At 37.0% G+C, this 23,574-nt stretch overlaps 1 protein-coding gene across 7 annotated transcripts in view; it reads right to left on the bottom strand.

Annotated features, from left to right (window-relative positions):
- ARHGAP32 (Rho GTPase activating protein 32) overlaps window positions 1–23,574 on the bottom strand; it is a 274,275-nt gene that overhangs the window by 126,414 nt on the left and 124,287 nt on the right. For 5 of the 7 annotated variants that reach the window (XM_013979563.2, XM_021063134.1, XM_021063133.1 and 2 more), the window contains 3 exons: window positions 15,426–15,517; window positions 14,836–14,877; window positions 14,364–14,448 (listed from right to left, as the gene is read on the bottom strand). In XM_013979563.2, the coding sequence (XP_013835017.2) occupies window positions 14,364–14,448; window positions 14,836–14,877; window positions 15,426–15,517 (219 nt within the window). The remainder of the gene's footprint in view (window positions 1–14,363; window positions 14,449–14,835; window positions 14,878–15,425; window positions 15,518–23,574) is intronic. The other 2 variants (XM_013979564.2, XM_021063135.1) reach the window with 2 other exon arrangements.

The raw sequence follows: 23,574 nt of genomic DNA on the forward strand, positions 1-23,574 counted from the left end.
TTTTTTTGTTTGTTTGTTTGCTTTTTAGGGCCGTACCCATGGCATATGGAAGTTCCCAGGCTAGAGTTAAATCGGGGCTGTAGCTATCAGCCTACACCACAGCCAGAGCAAAGCGGGATCTGAGCTGCATCTTCGATCTACACCACAGCTCACAGCAACACCGGTTCCTTAACCCACTGAGCAAGGCCAGGGATAGGACCCGTGTCCTCATGGATTCTAGTTGGGTTCATTACCACTGAGCCATGACGGGAACTCCCCAAGATATTTATTTTTAAAAAGATATGGTACAGTGAAGTTCTCCAAGTCAGGCTAGGGAAAGGTACAATATACAGATCCACACCACTAATGAACATACACACAAAAACTATAAAATTTTGATAGAGTGAAAAAAGGAATTTATTTTTTTAAATATTCAGCCCCAAAGTAGTGTTTCCCAGGAATATAAATATGTTTGAACAATCTATCTCTATGACCAGAGTAATGATTTTTTTTTTTTTTGTCGTTTTTTTGTTGTTGTTGTTGTTGCTATTTCTTGGGCCGCTCCCGCGGCATATGGAGGTTCCCAGGCTAGGGGTCCAATCGGAGCTGTAGCCACCGGCCTACGCCAGAGCCACAGCAACTCGGGATCCGAGCCGTGTCTGCAACCTACACCACAGCTCACGGCAACGCCGGATCGTTAACCCACTGAGCAAGGGCAGGGACCGAACCCGCAACCTCATGGTTCCTAGTCGGATTCGTTAACCACTGCGCCACGACGGAAACTCCTGATTTTTACTAATTTTTAAGGATAGCTTATTCGTGCTCTATAAAGTGGACTAAAATAAGAACATGACATAGGACAGCTTCTCCTGCTCCCTCCCCAGTTCATTTAAACCAGAGCTCACAGTTCATCTACAACATCTTAGCTAGTAGGATTATTAGCTGTCATCTAGTTATTCTCGTGTATACAGAAACTGCACTTCCTTTTCACCAGGATGATAAAGAAAATAGGACCAAGATTAACCAACAACCTCCCTCGAGGTCAAGACAGTATGGCACAATGAGAGCACAAGGCCAGCTGGCCGCACCCATTCCCTACCCACCACACACACACCAGTGTCCTTTTTCCTCTACAGGACAATGTCATCTTAACCACATGTTACAACTGAAGATAGTGAACTGATAGTTGAACAAGAAAGTCAGAGCCAGCTGCGACAGGATTTGAACATATCCCCGCAATCTAAAGCATATGTGCTGCCAAATTCACTGGGACAATATACACAAGCCTGGGAATTATTTTATCAGGTAAAAATTAAATTAGAAACAGGAATGCTCAAGGATGCTCAGTGCCTACTTTGCTTTCAAAAGGTGGGACCCAAGATTTCAGAACTACTCTGAAACCAGAATGAGGAAGAAAAATTCTGTTTTACAAAACCAGCCATGAAAAAATACTGCACCCCTCTGCTTTTTACATAGAAGTCACTTTTCTGCCAATGTATTACCAAAGCATTCCTTCCAAAATTATAATTATTATCTTTTTCCAACAAATTCTTCTAATTATTTTTACGTTTACATTATTATATAATTAATTCCAAGTAATTGGAATATAATTATTTCAATTATTTTTATATTTACATAGACATATTTTTTATTGGAGAATAGTTGCTTTACAATGTTAAGTTTCAGGTGTATAGCAAAGTGATTCAGTTATATATAAATATATATTCATCCTTTTTCAGATTCTTTTCCCATATAGGTTATTACAGAATATTGAGTAGAGTTCCCTGGCCTATATAGGAGGTCCTTGCTGGTTATCTATTTTATACATAGTAATGTCTATATGTTAATCCCAAATTTATCCCTTCCCTCCATGTTTTCCCTTTGGTAACATAAGTTTGTTCTTGAAATCTGTGAGTCTGTTTCTGTTTTGTAAATAAGTTCACATGTTTCAGTTTTTTTTAGATTCCACATATAAGAGATATCATATGATATTTGCCTTTCTCTGTATGACTTACTTCACTTAGTACGATAATCTCTAGGTCCATCCATGTTGCTGCACATGGCATTATTTCATTCTTCTCTGTGGCTGAGCAGTGTTCCATGGTATATGTGTACCACACCTTCTTTATCCACTCTTCTGTTGATGAACATTTAGGTTGCTTCCATGTCTTGGCTATTGTGAATAGTGCTGCAATGAACATTGGGGTGCATGCATCTTTTCAAATTCTGGTTTTCTCTAGATATATGCCCAGGAGTGGGGTCACTGGTTCATACAGTAGTTCTATTTCTAGTTTTTAAGGAACCTCTATATTGTTTCCTTGGAGTTCTTCTTAATTTATCAATATAACATGACCACTGTTACCACTCCAGTAACTATTCTACATGATTTTTAGTGACTGCATAAAATTTCCTGTATGAATAGCCCATAATTTATACCATTCCTACTTCTGAACATTTAAATTATTTCTAATTTTTTACTATAAATAATGACGTAATAACTACACGGCCTTTTGAGAATTGGTCTTTGCCCATAGTGTCCCAGGAACTCCTACTCAATCAAATGTCACCTCCTTTGTGCAGCATTTTATGATTCTTCAAAACAGGGTTCATTTCTCCATATTTGTGAAATATATTTGCAGGTACAAATAAATGAAGATATAAAGTTAGCCTCAAGCTAACATCTTAATCCTAATATATTTTAGCCTCCCGCATATGAACAGTAACATCTCAAGGGAAGGAATAATGTTATCATCCTTTTTTATATGTCCAACATACAGTATCCTGCCTGGAACACAGCCAACATGCAACAAGTGCTTGTTAAATGAATGACTCCCAACACACCTCACAAGAAACACCATGCCATACTTCCCATTCAAGAGTCTTACTGAGCTCCTACTATTGAAAGACTGTGCTGAGTTCTGCAGAAAGAAAAAATGAGAAATATCCACGCAAAGAGTTTAAAATTGTTTATGAATATCAAATAATAAATAAAAGTAAATCAAAGCAGAAAATGGTAAGTGATATAAAAACATATAATGTTAACAACAATATCAAAAAGAGTAAAATATGTAGGATAAATTTAATCAAAGAACGTACAATACCTGCATGCTAAAACTAAAAAATATTATTGAAAAAAATTAAAGAATATGGAAAGACACCTCATTTTCAAGGAATGGAAGACATATTAAGATGGTTGTATTCTGCACAGTAAACTACAGAATCGATATGATTCCTATAAAAATTTCAACTACCTTTATTTTAAAAAGAAATAGAAGAGTTGATACTAAAACTCATGGCAAATACAGGGGATCCAGAATAGCCATAACAATCTTGAAAAAGGAACAAAGTTGACAGACCCACAATTCTCAATTTCAAAACACATTTCAAAGTTACAGTGATCAAAATAGTGTGGTATTGGTATAGAATACATATAGTCAAAAGGAACAGAGATGAGAGTACAGAAATAAACTCATACATCTATTGTCAAGGGCTTTCAGCAAGAGTGTCAATACCATTCAAGGGAAAAAGAACAATCTTTCCAACCAGTGATGCTCAGAAAACTGTATATTCACATCCAAAAGAATGAATTTGGACCCCCCTACATCACACTATATACAAAAATTAACTAAAAATGGATCACAGGCATAAACGTAAGTGCTAAAACCATAAAACTCTTAAAAGGAACCATAGGAATAAATCTTCATGTTCTTGGGTTAGGCAATGGATTCTCAGATATAACAACAGAAGCATATGCAACCAAAGAAAAAAAATAAACCAGACTTTATCAAAATTATAAATTTCTATGCTTCAAAGGACATGATGAAGAAAGAGCCATGGGAGTTCCCATTGTGGCTCAGTGGTAACAAACCCAACAATTATCCGTGAGGACTCGGGTTCAATCCCTGTTTAGTGGGTTAAGGATCCGGCTTTGCTGTGAGCTGCTGTGTAAGTTGCAGATGTGGCTCAGATCTGATGTTGTGGCTGTAGCATAGGCCAGCAGCTGCAGCTCTCATTTGACCCCCAGTCTGGGAACCTCCATACGCTTCAGGTGTGGGCCTAAAAAAAAAAAAAAAAAAAGAAAGAGCCATAAAAACTGTATGTGCAGCAAAACAACTTAAATGACCACAAACTAAAGAACAGTTAACAATATGTAGTATGTAGGATGCCCACAAAATGGGATATTACTTAGCTATAGATAGGAATGATAAATGCTGTAACATGAATGAACCTTGAAAATACTATGCTAAGTAAAAAAAATCAACACAAAAGAGTACATAGTGTACGAGTACATTCAGATGAAATGTCAAGAACAGGCGAATCTATAGAGACAGAAAGCAAATTAGTGGTTGCCATGAGTTGGATAGGAAGGAGACAGGGAATGACTGTATAAGGTTTTGGAGTTCCCACTGTGGCCCAATGGGAACAAACACAACAAGTATCCAAGAGGAGGTGGGTTTGATCCCTGGCCTTGCTCAGTGGGTTAAAGGACCTGGTGTTGCTGTGAACTGTAGTGTAGGTCGCAGATGCAGCTTGGATCTGGCATTGCTCTGGCTGTGGTGTAGGCTGGCAGCTACAGTTCTGATTCAACCCCGAGGCTAGGAACTTTCATATACCATGGGTGCAGACCTAAAAAGAAAAAACAAACTAACAACAACAAAAAAGAGGTATGAGGTTTCTTTTGGAGGTAATGAAAACATTCTGGAATTTAATGGTAGTGACAGATAAACATTTTGAACGTGCTAAAAGCCACTGAATTATGTACTTTAAAATGGTTAAGACGGTAAATTCTATGTTTTATGAATTTACTTCAATGAAAAAGATGAATTTTATTTTATATGAATTTTCTATATGACATATCAATCTGAAAAAATATGTGTTATGATTCAGAAACTAACTCATCTACTGGGAATTGGAGGTAGGAAGAGAGGTAGATTAGAAAAACTTTTAAGAAGCTGGTTAGATACTGGTTAAAAGATACTAGAATTCCTGATACATGATAGGAAGAAAGGTTAAAACATAGGAAAGACCATGACTTGTTTAGTAAATGAATAGTTTAATCTGATAAAAGTAAGATAAAAGTGGATAAAAGGCAGGGAAGATGTGTGGAAGCTTACAAGCAAATCTTTTTTATTTATTTATTTTTTTTGGTCAGGCCCATAGCATGTGGAAGTCCCTGGGCCAGGGATCAACCAATGACCCGAGCCACAGCAGTGACAACACCAGATCCCTAACCCTCTGAGCTACCAGGGAACTCCCTGCATCATGCACAACGTGACAACTTTGTGTAATTGACAGTAGGAGACCAAGAAAGGATTCACACGGAGGTTGAAATCACTGGAGCTGTATTTCAGGCCAAGTTCATGAAACAGAGGCATGTTCAAAGACCATGGAAGAGTCCAAACCAGAGAGGATGAAGATTTAAACTAAGAGATAGGAACAGAAAAGAAGGGTGGATTAGAAAGAACTATTCAACTAATGAGATGTGACACCCAACACTCAGGTGTACCTAGAGGTGACTAGGAGAATAATACCAGAAACCGGAACAGCTAACCCTGGCACCTTAGAAACAGTCTGCCTAGCTTCACATCCTAGCTCTACCACTTATTCTCTGTGTGACCCTTGGCAAGTCATCTCATCTCTCAAAGATCCATCTCTAATCTGGGATTAGAGAACCCAACTCTTTGGGTCCTTGTGGGACACAGACTCGGCATACTTATTTCCAGTGCATGGTGGAATAGACCAGCATGTACTGGGCTTTTCCAATGGATCCAAAAATGCTAACCTTTATCACACACTAAGTGTATACACACACAAGTATCCAACCATTTCCACACTCATCAGTCCACTGTTCTGTCTAGTCCTTTGGTAGAGAACAATTAATATGATAGAAAAATGAAATATAATAATAATAATAATCTTTTTAAAAACAGAAAAAGGATATAAAAGCAATTCATAGAAAGAGAATACAAAATATCTATAAACATAAAATAATGTACAACTTCACTCATAACTAAAGAAATGCAAATTACAGTAAGAAGCTGCCATATTTCACCTATACAGTATAGGCAAAAATTATAAAAGTCAACAGTGCTTGTCAATGGGAGGAAAAGATGCGATAATTAATCACTGCATAAACTGGCATATTTCAAAAATGAACTTAGCAACAATTGTCAACATTTTAAATGTCTATACCCTTTGACCCAGTGAATCCTCTTATAGGATTTTATTTAATGGATATATTTACATCAATAAAACTTGGAATATCCATCAACAGGGAACTGATTAAACAAATTATGATATAATAAAATGAAATGTTATGTAGCTGTGAAAAAGAATGAGGTAAGTCCAAACTACTGAAATAAAAATATATATCCAAGATATTATTTCAAGTAAAAAAGCAGTTTTTAAGATAGTATGTATAGAATTCCATCTATATTTTTGAAAGGTTATAGATAGCTAGCTAGATAGTTGTTCTATCTGGAGATACTGTTATTTTATAAATATATAGAAACATTCGAGACAGACACATGATAAATAGTTAACAAAAGAAATACAGCACAAAGGAAATTTATTTTGCATTAACAGTTTTCCTCATCCATTCTATTTGAGGTTTACAACAAATAAATGTACATTCATAAGAAATATAGTCTTATCATAGAAGAGCAAATTTAAATGGTGAAAAACACACAATATTAAAAGAGCCCTTTTAAAGCAAATTTGATCTCATCTCAAACAAATTCATTCATCCATTCATTCAAAAAATATTGATTAAGTGATTCATTTATGTAGATGGTAAGGTGGGGGAAAAAAAAGAATAAGTAACAAAATATTTAGCCTATCAGATGGTGGCAAATGTTATGGAGAAAAATAAATTATGGAGGAGAGACAAAGAAGGCTGGTGACCACAAGTTGCCATCTTACATACGGAAAGTACACTGTCTCTGTAAAGACAACATGTGATCAAATATTTCAAAAAGGGAAAGGAGCAAGTTACATGGATATCCAGGGAGAAGAACTTTCCAAGTAGAGGAAACAAAGTCCAATGGTCCTGAGGAGGGAGCCTGTACGTGGGAAGAAGAGCAGAGCATCTGTGCCCAGAACACTATGTCTTAGGGGAAGAGAAGAAAGAGATGAGGTCAGAGATGTTAAAGGTAGATCTTGTAAACCCACGCAGGGAATTTGAAAGAATTTTACTTTTACTCTGAAAAAGAAGAGAAAGAACTGCAGTTTCTGAAAAAGTGACATGATCTGACTTATATTTGAAAAGAATCATTCTTGCTGTGGTGTCAGCTATACAAGACTACGGAAAATAATCCCCTTAAAAAGGACAATAGCAAGCCTAAGGTGAGAGCCGAGAAACAGGTAGGTGTGGTCAGATTCTGGATACATTTTAAAGACAGAGCCAAGAGTTTTGCTGATGGACTGGATGCGAGGAGTAACAAAAGAAAGAAAAAAAAAAATCCAAGATGACTCCACAGTTTGGCTGGTCTCTGGAACTGGAAAGACAGAGCTGCTATTCACCAAATTGGAGAAGAGAGCAGGTAGAACAGGTTTGAGAGAAGACAGTCTAGATATGCTAAATTTAAGATACTATTAGTCACCAAAGTGAAGTTGTAGAGAAGTCAGCTAAATACACAATCCAAAGGAGAGAGTATGAAAATTTCCTTTGTATGTTACATGGTAATGATACTACTAGCCCAAATTAACCATTACATCTAAATTATCGTGTCTTTCAGTCTAAATAAAATTGAGAATCAGAATCCATAACATATAGGATTAAGAATAATCATTTTCATTTTATAACTGAAAGCCCTAAGGTTAAATATAATATTGTCAGATTTTTAAAAATTGAGGGGACAGGAGTTCCCGCCGTGGCTCAGTGGTTAATGAATCCGACTGGGAACCATGAGGCTGTGGCTTCGATCCCTGGCCTTGCTCAGTGGGTTAAGGATCCAGCATTGCCATGAGCTGTGGTGTAGGTTGCAGATGCGGCTTGGATCTGGTGTTGCTGTGGCTGCGGCATGGGCGGCAGCTACAGCTCCGATTAGACCCCTAGCCTGGGAACCTCCATATGCCATGGGTGCGGCCCTAGAAAAGACAAAAAGACAAAAAGACTAAATAAATAAATAAATAAATATCTAGCAGACAGTGATATTTTCCAGGACACAATAGCCCATTTCAATCATAAATTTCCAATATCTGAGAAAGAGCTATAAGTACGAACACTGGAAAACCACAACAGAAATTCCTAAGATCAAAGTGTAAAAAAAGAAGGTATTCAACTGAGACAGGGTGACAGGCAACAAACTGAGTCAGTCAACTGACGATATGAATAACCCACTGGGATACAACAGAGTGGCTGAGACAAAAGCTGAAGACCTATTCCCGACACATTTTACTAAGTTTTCCTACTTATTTTCTCCTTAGAACATATTTTTGTCAATCCTATATTAAAAATAAGTAAGGATTCTGAGATGGGGATTCTGGGAAGATGGAGTAGGAAGCAACAGCAATCTCCCACCAATGACTGCACTGGCAGAGTCTGTCTACACAATTATTTCGTTACTCTAGAGTCTACTGAAGGCTTGGGACCTTCAGGGGGAGGCTTGGAGGATAAATCATGGTAAATTTTGGTCAGCTCTTAGCACAGCAGCAACTACCCATCCTCAATCTCTCAGCAAATGGCACATACACTCAAGGAGCAACTTACATGCAGTGTGTGAGAGCCACAGCCAGCAAAATGTATCCTGTCCTACAAAGAAAAAGGATCCATGCTCTGACTGCTGCTTCTGATAGCAGAAGTGCAAAGAGGGGGACACCCACTGTTGTTACACCCACCCACCCCCCATATTGTTGCAAGACCCTCCACCACCAGCCGAAGCAACTGACAAAGAATTTAAAAGGCCAGTGAACCTGCCCTCCCTTAATTTTTCTCTTTTTCCCCTTTGGGGAACCAGACATTATAGACGAGGACATTCAAAGCAACTGCATTTATGAGGCAAATTATAAGTGACCACATATGCCCAGGGAAAAGTGCAGGCTCAGGAAACACCTGATATGACCTTAAGTTTATCCTTGGCACAGAGTGAGCAGACAACAATTAAAACAAACAAACAAAACAGCAAACCTTAGGGAAGGGGGGAAATCAGATTTCCAGTCTTACCATATTACCACATTCAAATGTCTGAATCAAAAAACCCACAAGCTACACAAAGAAATAGGAAAATCATGGCCCATTCTAAGGAAAAAAATAAATCAACAAGGAAATCCATTAAAAAAGTGATAGTGGATCTACTAAGAAAACATTTTAAGAAAACTGTCTTAAAGATGCCCCACAAAATGAAAGGACAATGTGGAGAAAGTAAATGATGCATGAACAAAATGGAAATGTCAACAAAAAGAAATTTCTTTAAGTTTTTTTTTAATTTATTTATTTATTTTCGTCTTTTTCACTTTTCTAGGGCCACTCCCCCGGCATATTGAGGTTCCCAGGCTAGGGGTCTAATCAGAGCTGTAGCCGCCTGCCTACACCAGAGCCACAGCAACGCGGGATCCGAGCCTCATCTGCAATCTACACCACAGCTCAGGGCAACGCCAGATACCCAACCTACTGAGCAAGGCCAGGAATCGAACTCACAACCTCTTGGTTCCTAGTCAGATTCGTTTCCACTGAGCCACAATGGGAACTCCATCAAAAATAAATTTCTAAAAAGAAATTCTGTACCTGAAAGTACAATAACTATAATGAATATTTTATAGGAGAGCCTTAAGGGCCAATTTTAGGGATCAGAAGAAACAATCAATGAACTTGAAGATATGACAAAGGAAATTAATGAGTCTGAGGAACAGAATAAAAAAAGAGAAGGGTGAAGAAGTGAAAAATGCCCAAGGGACCTATGGGATACCATCCCATACATTTAGAATGAGTCTCGGACAAGTCTCAGGACGAGTCTCAGGATGAGAACAGAGAGACGAAGGGGCAAAGAGACTATCTGAAGAAAATAATCACCGAAAACTTCTAAAATCTGATTGAAGATATGAATAAAAGTAGCCAAGAAACTCAACAAACTTCAAGTAAGATGAACTTAAAGAAACCCATTCAAGACATATTATAATCAAACTTTCAAAAGCCAAATATAATGAGAGAATCTCAAAAGTAGCAAGAGAGAAGCAATTTGTAACACATATGGGATCTTCACTGAGATTATCAAGAGCTATCTTATCAGAAGAAACTGTGGTGGCCAGAAGGTGGCGAGCCAATAAATTCAAATCGCTAAAGGAATAAAACTGTCAACCAAGAATATATCCAGCAAACTGTCCTTCAAAAGCAAAAGATAAAATAAGACATTCCTAAATAAATAAAACCTGAGAAAGCTCATTACCATTAGGCCTACTTCACACGAAATGCTCAAGGGAGTCCTGCAAGTTGGAATGAAAGGACATTTCACAATAACCAGAAAATGGATGAAAAAGTAAAGACCTCAGGAAAGGTAAATACATAGGCAACCATAAAATCTGGGACTGTGTAATAACACTTTGTAACCAATCCTTATTTTCTATGTGGCTTAAAAAACTAATACTTTTTTTTTTTTTTGTCTTTTCAGGCCACACCCGTGGCATGTGGAGGTTTCCCAAGCTTGGGGTCGAGTCAGAGCCACAGCTACCGGCCCATGCCACAGTCACAGCAACGCCAGATCCGAGCCGCGTCTGCGACCTACACCACAGCTCATGGAAACGCCGGATCCTTAACCCACTGAGCGAGGCCAGGGATAGAACCCGCAACCTCATGGTTCCTAGTCGGATTCGTTTCCACTGCACCACGATGGGAACTCCAAAAAGCTAGTACTTTTTACAAAAAATTTAGGTCTAAGGGGTCCCGTCATGGCACAGCCGAAATGAATCCAACCAGGAACCATGAGGTTATGGGTTCGATCTCTGGCCTCGCTCAGTGGGTTAAGGATCCAGCGTTGCCATGAGCTGTGGTGTGGGTCACAGATGCGGTTTGGATCTGGTGTTGCTGCGGCTGCGGCATGGGCGGCAGCTACAGCTCCGATTCGACCCCTAGCCTGGGAACCTACATATGCCACTAGTGGAACCCTGAAAAGACAAAAATAAATAAATAAATAAATAAATAAATAAATAAATAAAAAAAATTTAAGTATAAAAACAAGTATTACTTAGTCGTTAACTCCTTATTTTGTTTTCTGCATAACTGAAGAGACAATCGTATTTTAAAAAATTATTAGTGGTGTTCCCTTTGTGGCTTAGTGGAAAGGAATCCAACTAGCATGCGTGAGGATACGGGTTTGATCCTGGTCCCGCACAGTGGATTAGGGACCCGGCATTGCCACGAGCTGTGGTGCAGGTCGCAGACATGGCTCAGATCTGGCATTGCTGTGGCTATGGTGTCGGCCAGCAGCTATAGCTCTATTTGACCCCAGCCTGAAAACTTTCATATGCCGCAGGTATGGCCCTAAAAGTAAAAAAAAAAAAAAAAAAATTATGTTTTGGGGCATACAGTGTAAAAAGATGACATCAACAGCCGTAAAGGAGCAGTTTTTGTACAGTTATTACAGTGTTATAACTTTAGGATGTTATATGTAATTCCCATGGCAACCACAAAGAAAACACCTATAGAATAGACACAAAAGGAAATGAGAAAGGAATTTAAACATTTCACTACAAAAATCAACTAAAAGCAAACGAAGACTAATGCAGAAAGTAAGGGACAAGAAATCTATAATACATATGATAAATCAAATAGCAAAATGACAGAGGTAAGTTCTTCCTAATCAGTAATTAATCTAGATGAAGTGGATTAAACTCTCTAATCAAAAAACAAAGATGGACACAAGGGATTAAAAAAAGTGATCCAACTATCTGATGTCTTCAAGAAGACATACTTCAGATTAAAAGAAATAAACAGGTTATACAAAGAGAATTCCTAAAACTCAACAACAAAAACTAAACGACCCAATTCAAAAATGCGGAAAGAATGTGAATAGACATTTCTCCAAAGAACATGCAAAGATGCTGAACATCACTGATCACTAGAGAAATTAAAATCTTATTACATTCATTAGTTTGACTAAGATAGCATATGTATGTTCACCCAGACTCTCATCTCTTAAAATTGTTTGATTCCAAGTATCTAGTGGTGATATGATGCATCTCTCTATTGCCCCCATCATGTCATGGACTGGCCATGCTCTCTTTGCATTGGATATAGAGTCATTAGTGTCTTTAATCAGACTGGAGAACCAGGAACAAGAGGTGAAAATGGGAGTGGCACCATTCAATCCTACTCATAGTAACTCACTAGCAAAACTGGTGCTTCCTGTCTCCGAGAATATATGTTCTGCTGGCCTAGAGGTCTTAGTTCCATCAGAAGACACAACAATGATTCCACTGGACTGAAAGTTAAGACTGCTGCTCAGTCACAATGGGCTCCTTATGCCTCTAAATCAACAGGCAAAGAAGAGAATTGTGGTGTTGGCTGGTGTGATCCTGACTACCAGGGGAAATTGGACAGCTACTCCACAATGGAGGTAAGGAAGAGTGTGTCTGGAATACATGAGGTTCCTTAGGGTGTCTCTTAGTATCACCCTGCCCTATCATTAGACTCAATGGAAAATAACAAGAACCCAATTCAAGCAGGACCATTAATGTCCAGACCCAGAATGAAGGTTTGAGCCACCTCACCACGTAAAGAACTACAACCAGCCAAGTTTCTTTCTGAGGGCAAAGGAAATACACCATGAGTAGTAGATGAAGGCAACTTTTTTGTTTGTTTGTTTGTTTGTTTTTTTAGGGCTACACCTGTGGCATATGGAGGTTTCTGGGCTAGGGGTCGAAATGGAGCTGTAGCTGCTGGCCTATACTGCATCCATAGCCATGAAGGATCTGAGCTGCATCTGGGAGCTACACCACAGCACACACAATTGTGTTCTGTTTTGCTACACTCTCAGGTATATTCCATGAGAAATTCAGTTATAAACCATGAGAAATGCATATGTACATCAAGATTTGTGTAATACAGTGTTCACTGAGATGCTCTTTAAAATAGCCAAAAACTGACAACAACCCAAATTTCAAACAAATAAAAGCAAAAAATTACTTGTGACATACATGGATTAATTCACAGCAGTGAACAAACTGAACAAACTGTAACTACAAACATCTACAGGGATTAAATTTCTCAATGTTAAATGAAAGAAGCAAGAAGAAATATATTCAATAATGAAGCCCACCCTGATGTGATATTTCAACCTGCCTCCAAGGACCCCTGATTCTTATCAATTCTATTTTTTTTTTAACCATATAGCTCTTAATCTTGTTGGCCATCTTCTATGCTTTTTAAGAATATGTCCTTGACTTTTGTTGTTTTCATTCACTAATATAGCCAAAGCACCTAAAATAGTACCTCGTACATAGCACTTGCTCAGTAAATATCTGATGACTAAATCAGAATAATTCCAATTATACGAAGTTCAAAACCAGGTAAACCTAAATACCACGCTGATTAAAAATGCACAGAGGGGAGTTTCTGTTTTGGCTCAGCAGTAATAAACCTGACTAGTAACCATGAGGATTCGGGTTCGATCCCTGGCCTTGCTCAGTGGGTTAAGGATCCGGCATTGCTGTGAACTGTGGTTTAGGTCACAGATGTGGCTTGGATCCCTCACTGCTATGGCTGTGGTGTAGGCTAGCAGCAGCAGCTCCAATTCAACCCCTAGCCTGGGAACTTCGATATGCCGCAGTGCTGCCCTTAAAAAAAAAAAAAAAAAAAAAAAAGAATGCATATAGGTAGTAAAACTATTTTTAAAATGTAAAGGAATGAATATTACAAAAGTCATGGTATAAGTGCAACATAAGAGGGACACCGGAAACATCTATCTTTTAACTGAGGCTTTAAAATGTACATATATATGTAAATAACATGTGTATAAATGTACGTGTCTTATACACATACACATGTATACACAACACTATACTTCACAATATGAAAAAATACTGGGGAAAAAACCTCCATTAGCACTTCTCTCCCTAACCCCTATTCCACCTTCGTTCCGACTCTGATTTATCCATCACCACCACCACCCAACACAACTAACAACTTCAGGTAACAGCTATAAGAGTTCACGCTACAGAACAGTGACAAACTCTGTTTAGAAATCTGATAGAAATTCTGAAATTTGTGCTGATTCCATTATACTGCTTCCACTTGAAATAGGAGTCATCAGGTATCAGAAGAGAAGAAAAGTTTTCCCATCAACCAGTAAGACAACAATAGAAAAACCTATTTCTAAGTGTCACCTGTCAGATACATAGATGTAGGTATAGGTATGTCTTAATTCAGTATATAGGAAATATTTCAAATATACCTGTATGCTGCCAAACTCAACGTTCTCATAATGGAAATGTGCACATTCAGCCATCTTCGGAAAGTGACCTTTAGTGAAGGGTAACCTGAAGTACATGAAATAAATGAGATACAAGATACTGCAACAGTCACAATGACTGTGCCTAAGGAGGAAATAAAACAGGTTTAAAAGCTCATGCAACAAGCAACACTATTAACTAAGCACATGCGCATGAGTACATATAACCACACAAACCTTCTCAGAAATACACAGAATCAAATCGAGATTACATTCAGTGCATAGGGGCAAAACCAAAAAATAAAATAAAATGAAAAGCATCAGTATAGTACTTTCCTAATCTTGACCAAAGAAAATGGCCATAGAAATGGCCACAGAAAAACTATGCTTTTGGTGAATGTTATGGAAACTTGTGAACAGCCAGCTTCTAACCAGAAGCAGCATTCCCACCACAAAATACAAAACCAGATTTTACCTGTGAATGTTGTCACAGCCCATCAGTCCTGGATTGGTGGGTCTGAATGCAGAATGAACATTTTTATCCTTGTCTTTTCTCTACTTAGAATGAAAACATAGCTATCTAACCCTTTACCAGATGAAAAGATGGTTTTTCTGTCTAACACTGAAACGGATACCTTCAGATATTTCACTTAAGAGTTAAATACTGGCATCCATTTCAGACTTTCTCAATGCCAAAGCCGAGAAACAGCAACCTCCTAATTCAAACACCAAAACTGATTTTTCTAAATGAATGAAAGCACGTATTAAAGGTACCAAGAAAGACATACTTGAATTGCTTCTGTTGAACAAGAGCAACCCAATAGACAATGACATAAAAGTTGTTGCAAGAGCAAAATTCAAGTATATTTTTAGGCAAGCAGACAATCATCGGGCTTCTTCCGCTAACAGTTGAGTCATAATTGAAGGTTTGACAGTATAATTTAATGTATGGACAGTAAGAGTTCATTTCGCAAAAAATCTAAATTAAAGTTTTAAGAGAACTAAAGAACTGATTTCCATTTAGAGGAATTCACTTAAAAAAACCCACTGTAAAATTATACTTACTTTTTCACATGTTTAACCTTCATACTGGCTGTACTGCTACATGTCTTAAGACTGAGGTCTCCAGGAATTTCTGGAACGTCTGCTCCTCTTGCCTTAAAAAAATAAAGACAAAAGATTTACTGCTATCCCTTTAGTATGAATACATTTTTAAAAGCAAATTACAGTCCATTTCAATGGTTCTGACTCTGTACCAACAGAAATACATATTGATTTAATAATCTCTTCTTAAAATTATAACTTGAGTTTTAATTATTAAGAATAAGGAAAAATATTCGCCTAAAATATTTAATTTTACTGTATAAGGAAAATTTTTTTGTTCAACTTCAAACTGTCATTCTCTTCTAATCAAATTTTGAAATCAACTCTTATGTGTGTCAGTACAAAGTAAAATCTCCCCTGAGAGTTGTTAGAACAAAATAACCTTGGTTACAATGATTAATAAAAGCTTAAGTGGTAATGCGAACACAACTAGGAGATCACAACATGCAGTTCTCACACTAAAATTTGAAAGTACCATCCATGTAATACCTCCAAATTCCTCCTTAGTCTGCCAGTTTTCATAGTAATGATCTTTTAACTTTAGTGATACATTCAGCTGCACCATTTTAACAACAAAAACTGGAAAATCAAAAGATTCTGTAGCTCCAGCGGCGCCATCGGTTAGCGCACAGTACTTATAAAGGATTCTTCACACTCTGGACAAAACAAAGAGCAAATCCAAGTATCTATCTTAAAAAACAAATTTATGCTATACAATCTATGATTTATGACAGAAAGTACTCATTATTATACCCAATGTCACATGACATAATAGAGAAGACTAATGTGGAGTGAGCAATTAAACCGAGTTAAGAGGAGATTCACAAAGGAGATGCGATGAATTCATACAATGGAATATTACTCATCCATAAAAAAGAATGACATCTTGCTATCTGCAACAATGTAGATGGGCCTTGAGGGCATTATGCTAAGCAAAATCTCATTTAAACACAGAATTTAATATCAAAACAAAACAAATAAAACAAAACCAAGCTCACAGATAGAGAAACAGATTGGTGGTTGCCAGAGGTGGGGGTGGGGAGGAGGTGAAAAAGGTCAAGAGGTCAAAAGGTACAAACTTCCAGCAATAAAATAAATAGGTCATGGGGATTTCATGTACAGTATGGTGACTGCAATTCATAATACTGTTTGCATATCTGAAAATTCCTAAGACAGTAGATCTTAAAAGTACTCATCACAAGAAAAAAAGAAAAAACGTTTTATAACTATGTATGGTAACAGATGTAAATTAGAATTATTACAGTGATCATTTCACAGTGTATACAAATATCAAATCATTGGGTTGTGCACCTGAAACTAATACAGTGTTATGCATCAATTATACCTTGATGAAATTTAAAAAAGGAGATTCTCAGGAACCAGCAGAAACGAATCTGACTAGCATCCATCAGGATGTAGGTTGGATCCCTGGCCTCGCACAGTGGATTAAGGATCTGGCGTTGCTGTGATCTGTAGTGTAGGTCACAGACACCGCTCGGATCTGGCATTGCTGTGGCTGTGGCATAGGCCAGCAGCTACAACTTCAATTTGACCCCTCGCCTAGGAACTTCCATATGCCACGAGTACAGTCCTAAAAAGGCCAAAGACAGAAAAAAAGCAGAGATTTAGAATATCAGTTGATTTTTTTTAATGTTTTCTTATTTTAAAAAATTGCCAAAAAAAAAAAAAAAATAGCCAAGAGGAGTTCCTGTCGTGGCTCAGTGGTAAACAAATTCAACTAGGAACCATGAGGTTGCGGGTTCAATCCCTGGCTTCGCTCAGTGGGTTAAAGATCTGGCATTGTCGTGAGCTGTGGTGTAGGTAGTAGACGCGGCTCGGATCCCGCATTGCTGTGGCTGTGGTGTAGGCCCACAGCTACAGCTCTGATTGGACCCCTAACGGGTGCGGCCATAGAAAAGGCAAAAAGATAAATAAATAAATAAATAGCCAAGACAGTTTGGTTAAATGTTAAAAGCCATGACTTTTCAAAAATATGAGGTAACAATGTACGAACTTTTAAGAATTAACACTTGAAGTCTACAAACAATAAGTGCTGGAGAGGGTGTGGAGAAAAAGGAACACTAGTACACTGTTGGTGGGATTGTAAATTGGTGCAACCACTGTAGAAAACAGTATGGAGATTCCTCAGAAAACTAAACATAGAACTACCATTTGATCCAGCAATCCCACTCCTGGGCATCTACCCAGAGAAAACCACGACTCGCAAAGACACATGTACTCCAATGTTCATTGCAGCACTATTTACAATAGCCAAAACACGGAAACAACCTAAATGTCCATTGACAGAGGAGTGGATCAAGAAGATGTGTTACATATACATAATGGAATATTACTCGGCCATTAAAAAGAACGAAATACCATCATTTTTTGCAACATGGATGGACCTAGAAACTATCATGCTAAGTGAAGTCAGCCACACAATGAGACATCAACATCAAATGCTATCACTGACATGTGGAATCTGAAAAAAGGACAGACTGAACTTCTTTGCAGAATAGATGCTGACTCACAGACATTGAAAAATTTATGGTCTCCGGAGGATACAGTTTGGGGGGTGGTGGGATGCGCTTGGGCTGTGGGATGGAAATCCTGTGGAATCAGATTGTTATAATCATTATACAACTACAGATATGATAAATTCATTTGAGTAATAAAAAAAAGCAAAAAATAAAATAAAATAAAAATAAAAGTTAACATCCTCAATTATGAAAAAAAAAAGAATTAACACTTGATTACATATATATCATCAGGGACCAATGGACCCAATATTTTTTGGGGGGAGGGGACTCTGCATTGTTAAACTTGCTACAGTTAGTTAAACCTCCTTAGTTTATTTACAAGAGTAGATATTTCATTACCAATTATTCATAGAGTCTTTTTATGCCATCCTACAGGTCTTCCAAAGGGGGAAAAAGTGACTATTTCCTTGAATAATGAAACACAACTCATTCTATCTTGTAATTGCATTATGGATCCACTGGATCTTTTCATAAATCTAAGATAGGAACTCCATCTTATTTTTCCTCTATCTTAAAATTACTCTTTCAAAATCCTAGGTAACATTTCTTCAGTATTCATCATCATTCTTAACTTAACCATGCTAGAAAAGACTAAAATTTTTAAAATATGAAAATAAGGGAACACCAAGAACAGGGGTTGGCAAACTTTTTCTTAAAGAGCCAGTCAGTGATTATTTTAGGTTTATGAACCACACAAATTCACCCAATTCAACTCTGTTATAGCACAGAAGCAGCCATTTGTAAATGACTGAAAACGGATCCCTGTCCAATAAAATTTTATTTTCAAAAAACAAGCAGCCAGAAAGTTGAATTTCTCAACCACTGACCCATGATGTTTATACAATAGTGAAATAATCATTGTCCAGTTTTTAATCTGGTGTTGCCCAAATTGTTGCATTATCTTTAAAGAAGGTAGTTTATGTTGAATACCTGAAACTTAGATAATCCTGTAAATCAACTATACCTCAATAAAAAGAAGGTATTTTAAAAGCTTGAAGACACCATCTTTGTAGTCGGCACTCTGTTTTCATTGAATATGTTTAAGAGCTCTGTATTTTTCATTCATAATAAGAGGAGAAAACTGACAGATTTTTTATAATGATTAGACACATCAAAGGATGGATGCAAAGAGACAGTAAGCAGCACTCTACACTCTAATAATGGTGGTAAAATTGATCATATACATGTCATCTCATATTGATGATCACATCTTAGATGAATACTATTAAAAAATTATGAGTGAGCAATATATTTCTAAGGACAAAAAGAAAACATGGTATGTTCCTTGAGTTAGTCACTCAACTGAAAGGACTTGATCAAACAATATTTTGCAACAACAACCTGGATCACTTTGTTTTGCTAAAATAATGTTTGACAACATTCCTTTAGCTTTTAAAGATGACTGTGCACCAGAACTAACTTGACATAAAGAGGCCTACTAAGCTTAAATCCATGCTAAAATTTCTTTTAAAATGTTTTTTCAATATTTGTTCTGTAAATTATTCATAAATTAACTTAGTTTAAATATAAAAGGGGGAAAAAAGGGTGCACCGCCCCCAATTGGTAAATTAAAATATTAACACTCTTTTGCAAACAAGCTCTCTGTGCTAGGTAGGCCATGGTTCACAACACACATCCAAGGAAAAAACGAGGACGCCTGCCTATAATCCATAAGAGGAGACACAGTATGGACCACAAACCTCCGCAACAACCACTGACTGAACTGTAGGTAGAAACATGGCCCAAAGGTAAATTCACAGGCCATCCAAATGGGCCTGAAAGGAAAACCTCTGCCTAAAAAGACAAATTGGGATCCTGCTGTGTAGCACTGAGAACCATATCTAATCATTTATGATAGAGCATAATACAAGAAAAAAGAATCTATACATGTATGTGTAACTGGGTCACCATGCTGTACAGCAGAAAACTGACAGACCACTGTAAACCAGCTATAATGAAAAAAAATAAAAATCATCATATATACATATATATATACATATATATATATATGAAGACAAAATGGTAATAATTAGGCAAATGAACAAACAATGGTCCAAGAAGCCTTAGCCATGTAAGTTTTGTCCAGCAATATTTGCCCATAGTCCAGAAAAGTCCTAAGCATAAAAAGTGGAGTCATTTATTCTTTTCGGATTTAGAAAACAGAATTAAAAGGAAAATATAGTACTATTACTCTTCTGTCTGATAGACTAACATTTTCACCTACATAGTATTTTTGAATAAAATGAGTTTTCTTGAATTTCTATGTAAAGCATCTAGCTTGAGTCATTTGTCCTGTTGCTCTAAATCAAAAATTAAGAAACTTCTTTTTTAGAAATATTAAGTAACACTCATTTGCAGAAAACACACAATTTTCCCAATCTACTAATGTTATAATCATTGCTTATTTAATGGTTCCAAAGTAGAATTTGTATCAACTTCATGGAAGCAGGCCATTCACCGATGGAAAATTAAAGAGACAACAGAAGGCAATGGAACGAATCACTTAGCGAACATACCATGTTCATAGAAGCACTCACCATTTGTGCTTAAACTATCTATGTGTCTATCTCAGCAATACACTGACTTCCTCAAATTGGAGAGTTTCATCTACCCTTGAATTACAAACATCAGGCACGAATGATGTGCTCCAAAAAGTTTAAGGAATTAATACATTATTAACTATTTTTATCTTCTCACTCCTTCCCATGTTCAGGTTTTTTTTAATTTTTTTTTTTTTTTTTTTTGGTCTTTTTGCCTTTTCTAGGGCTGCACCTGCGGCATATGGAGGTTCCCAGGCTAGAGGTCTAATCTGAGCTACATTCACCAGCCTACACCAGAGCCACAGCAACAGTGGGATCCGTGCAGCGTCTGCAACCTACACCACAGCTCACGGCAAGGCTAGATCCTTAACCCACTCAGTGAGGCTAGGGATTGAATCTGCAACCTCATGGTTCCTAGTCGGATTCATTAACCACTGAGCCACATGGGAACTCCGTCCCATGTTCAGTTTTACACCTCTTTTTTCACTGTGTAATGTAACTGATGTGTTCATTCTCCCTCTAAACATCCCTATCTTCAAAATGAAATGAAAATCTACTTATTCCATTTAAGCCTATCCCAATAACTTAGCCAAATACAGGTATTTTCTTTTTTAAATCATCCATAGGACTCACCCTATATGAAGCAAGTTGAAGCATGAGGCATTATATTTTATTGCAAATTGCCTTGTCTCATTCTTTAATCAAAGTCTTTTCCATTCATCAAGAGGATAACTCCTCTGAGCAAGAGCCAATGAAGTGATACAGATATATATTTTATTAATATCTGACATCCTCAACCTCCATTACAACACTAAAATTTAGTATCATTCAAAAAATGGCTAAAAGAAACTTCATACTGTTAACAATCCTAGGAAAACAAATTAAGACTTTCATCTCTCATTTTTTAATTCTCCTGGCTTATTAATAAATATAAAATCTATGAAAGTCCAAGTTAACAAAATATAATTATGCATTTTAACAGCTCTATTTTATAGTTAAAAACATTTACCCCAACTATTTTGATGTACATTGTTAAAAAATTTTTCCAGAAAAGGAGTTACATTTCATAAGCTTATTTTTTTCACAACCTCACAAACAGTAAATATTATCAGTCTTTGTCTCTCTGATAAGATTACTTCATATTTTTTAGTTATAGATAAAAGAGTTGAACAGAATCTCACCATTTTAGTAGGTGTCTATTATTCTATATAATTTATTTTTATATTCTATATCTAACACTTTTCAGAATAAATAACACGTTTTAAAATTACAGCTGGCAATATATGTGTGATATAACATATCAAAACACCTAATAACTTTCCCTTAACATTATAAACCTGGAAATTCTAGATGTTACACTTGACTTCAAGACTTACTACAAGGCAACAGTAACTTAAGCCAGTGTAGTACAGGAGTAAGGGCAGACAAATTAGAGAGATCAAACAGAAAGCCCAGAAAAGGCCCTCACGTATATGACAAAACTTGACTTATGACAAAGGTACCAATGCAGTTCAAAAGAACAGTACTGTCAATAAATGAGACTGATGTAGATTTCTAAGATATGCAAAATACCTGACTTGTTCTCTTCAACAATTTGCAAAAAGTCATTCTATGTGAAAATTCACTCAATATGAAAATTAATAAAATAAAAATCAACACGGAAAAGTAAATCATAGGTGAGATACCTTAAACAGGAAACAATGTACTACTCCTAAGAGAAAAATTAAGAAATTCAACACCATCAAAGAATCTATACCTAGCATGAACAAAAACCTCCCTATAATAAAATAAAAACTGACACCCTGATTTTTAAGGTGGCAAAATATATGAAAAGGTTCTTCACAAAAGAGGATACCAAATGGCCAATATTTGTAAATGCTCAATACCATTATTCATTAAGTAAATTCAAAATAAAACCATAATGAGATAACACTGGACACTCTCCAAAGAGCCAAAAATTTGTTTGAAATTAAAATACCAATGGGGAGTTCCCGTTGTGGCGCAGCGGTTAACGAATCTGACTAGGAACCATGAGGTTGCGGATTTGATCCCCGCCCTTGCTCAGTGGGTTAAGGATCTGGCACTGCCATGAGCTGTGGTGAAGGTTGCAGACACGGCTCGGATCCTGCCTTGCTGTGGTTCTGGCGTAGGCCGGTGGCTATAGCTCTGATTCGACCCCTAGCCTGGGAACCTCCATATGCTGCAGGAGCGGCCTTAGAAAAGACAAAAAAAAAAAAAAAAAAAAAAAAAAAAAAAACACACACAAATGGTGGCAAAAAAATTTTTAATTAAAATATAATGGTGGAGTTCCCATTGCGGCACAGTGGTTAATGAATCCGACCAGGAACCATGATGAGGTTGTGGGTTCGATCCCTGCCCTTGCTCAGGGTTAACGATCCGGCGTTGCCGTGAGCTGTGATGTAGGTTGCAGACACAGCTTTCATCCCGAGTTGCTGTGGCTCTGGCATAGGCCAGCGGCTACAGCTCCGATTAGACCCCTAGCCTGGGAACCTCCATATGCTGTGGGAGCAGCCCTAGAAAAGGCAAAATATATATATATATTTTTTTATTTGTATTTATATATAAAATGGTGGCATCAGTGAAACTCTCATATATTGCTGGTTGGAGTGTAAAATAGTATAACCACTTTGGAAAATTGATTGATGATTCCTAGTGAACATACAACTAAACATAGGACTATCCAATGATCCTAAGTATACAGATCCTCCAAAATCACTCATACATATACCAAAAGCCATCTGCATAAATGTTCACAGGTGCTTTATTTGTAATCACAAAAAAGAGAAACAACATAAATATGCATGAACAGAAGAACAGTTGAATAAATTATCGTATATTTATGCAATGGAATGCTATACTTGAAAAAAGCTATTTATTAATATATTAAACAACATGAAAAAGACCTAGCTGTTACTACAGTATGGTGAAAGAAGAGTATATGTTAAACTTCAATTAAAAATGAGCAAAAAATATCAAAAGAAATGTTTATGGAACTTAAGCTGGTTCCAC

Source organism: Sus scrofa, chromosome 9 (genome assembly GCF_000003025.6).
Source record: "Sus scrofa isolate TJ Tabasco breed Duroc chromosome 9, Sscrofa11.1, whole genome shotgun sequence".
Lineage (NCBI taxonomy): Eukaryota > Metazoa > Chordata > Mammalia > Artiodactyla > Suidae > Sus > Sus scrofa.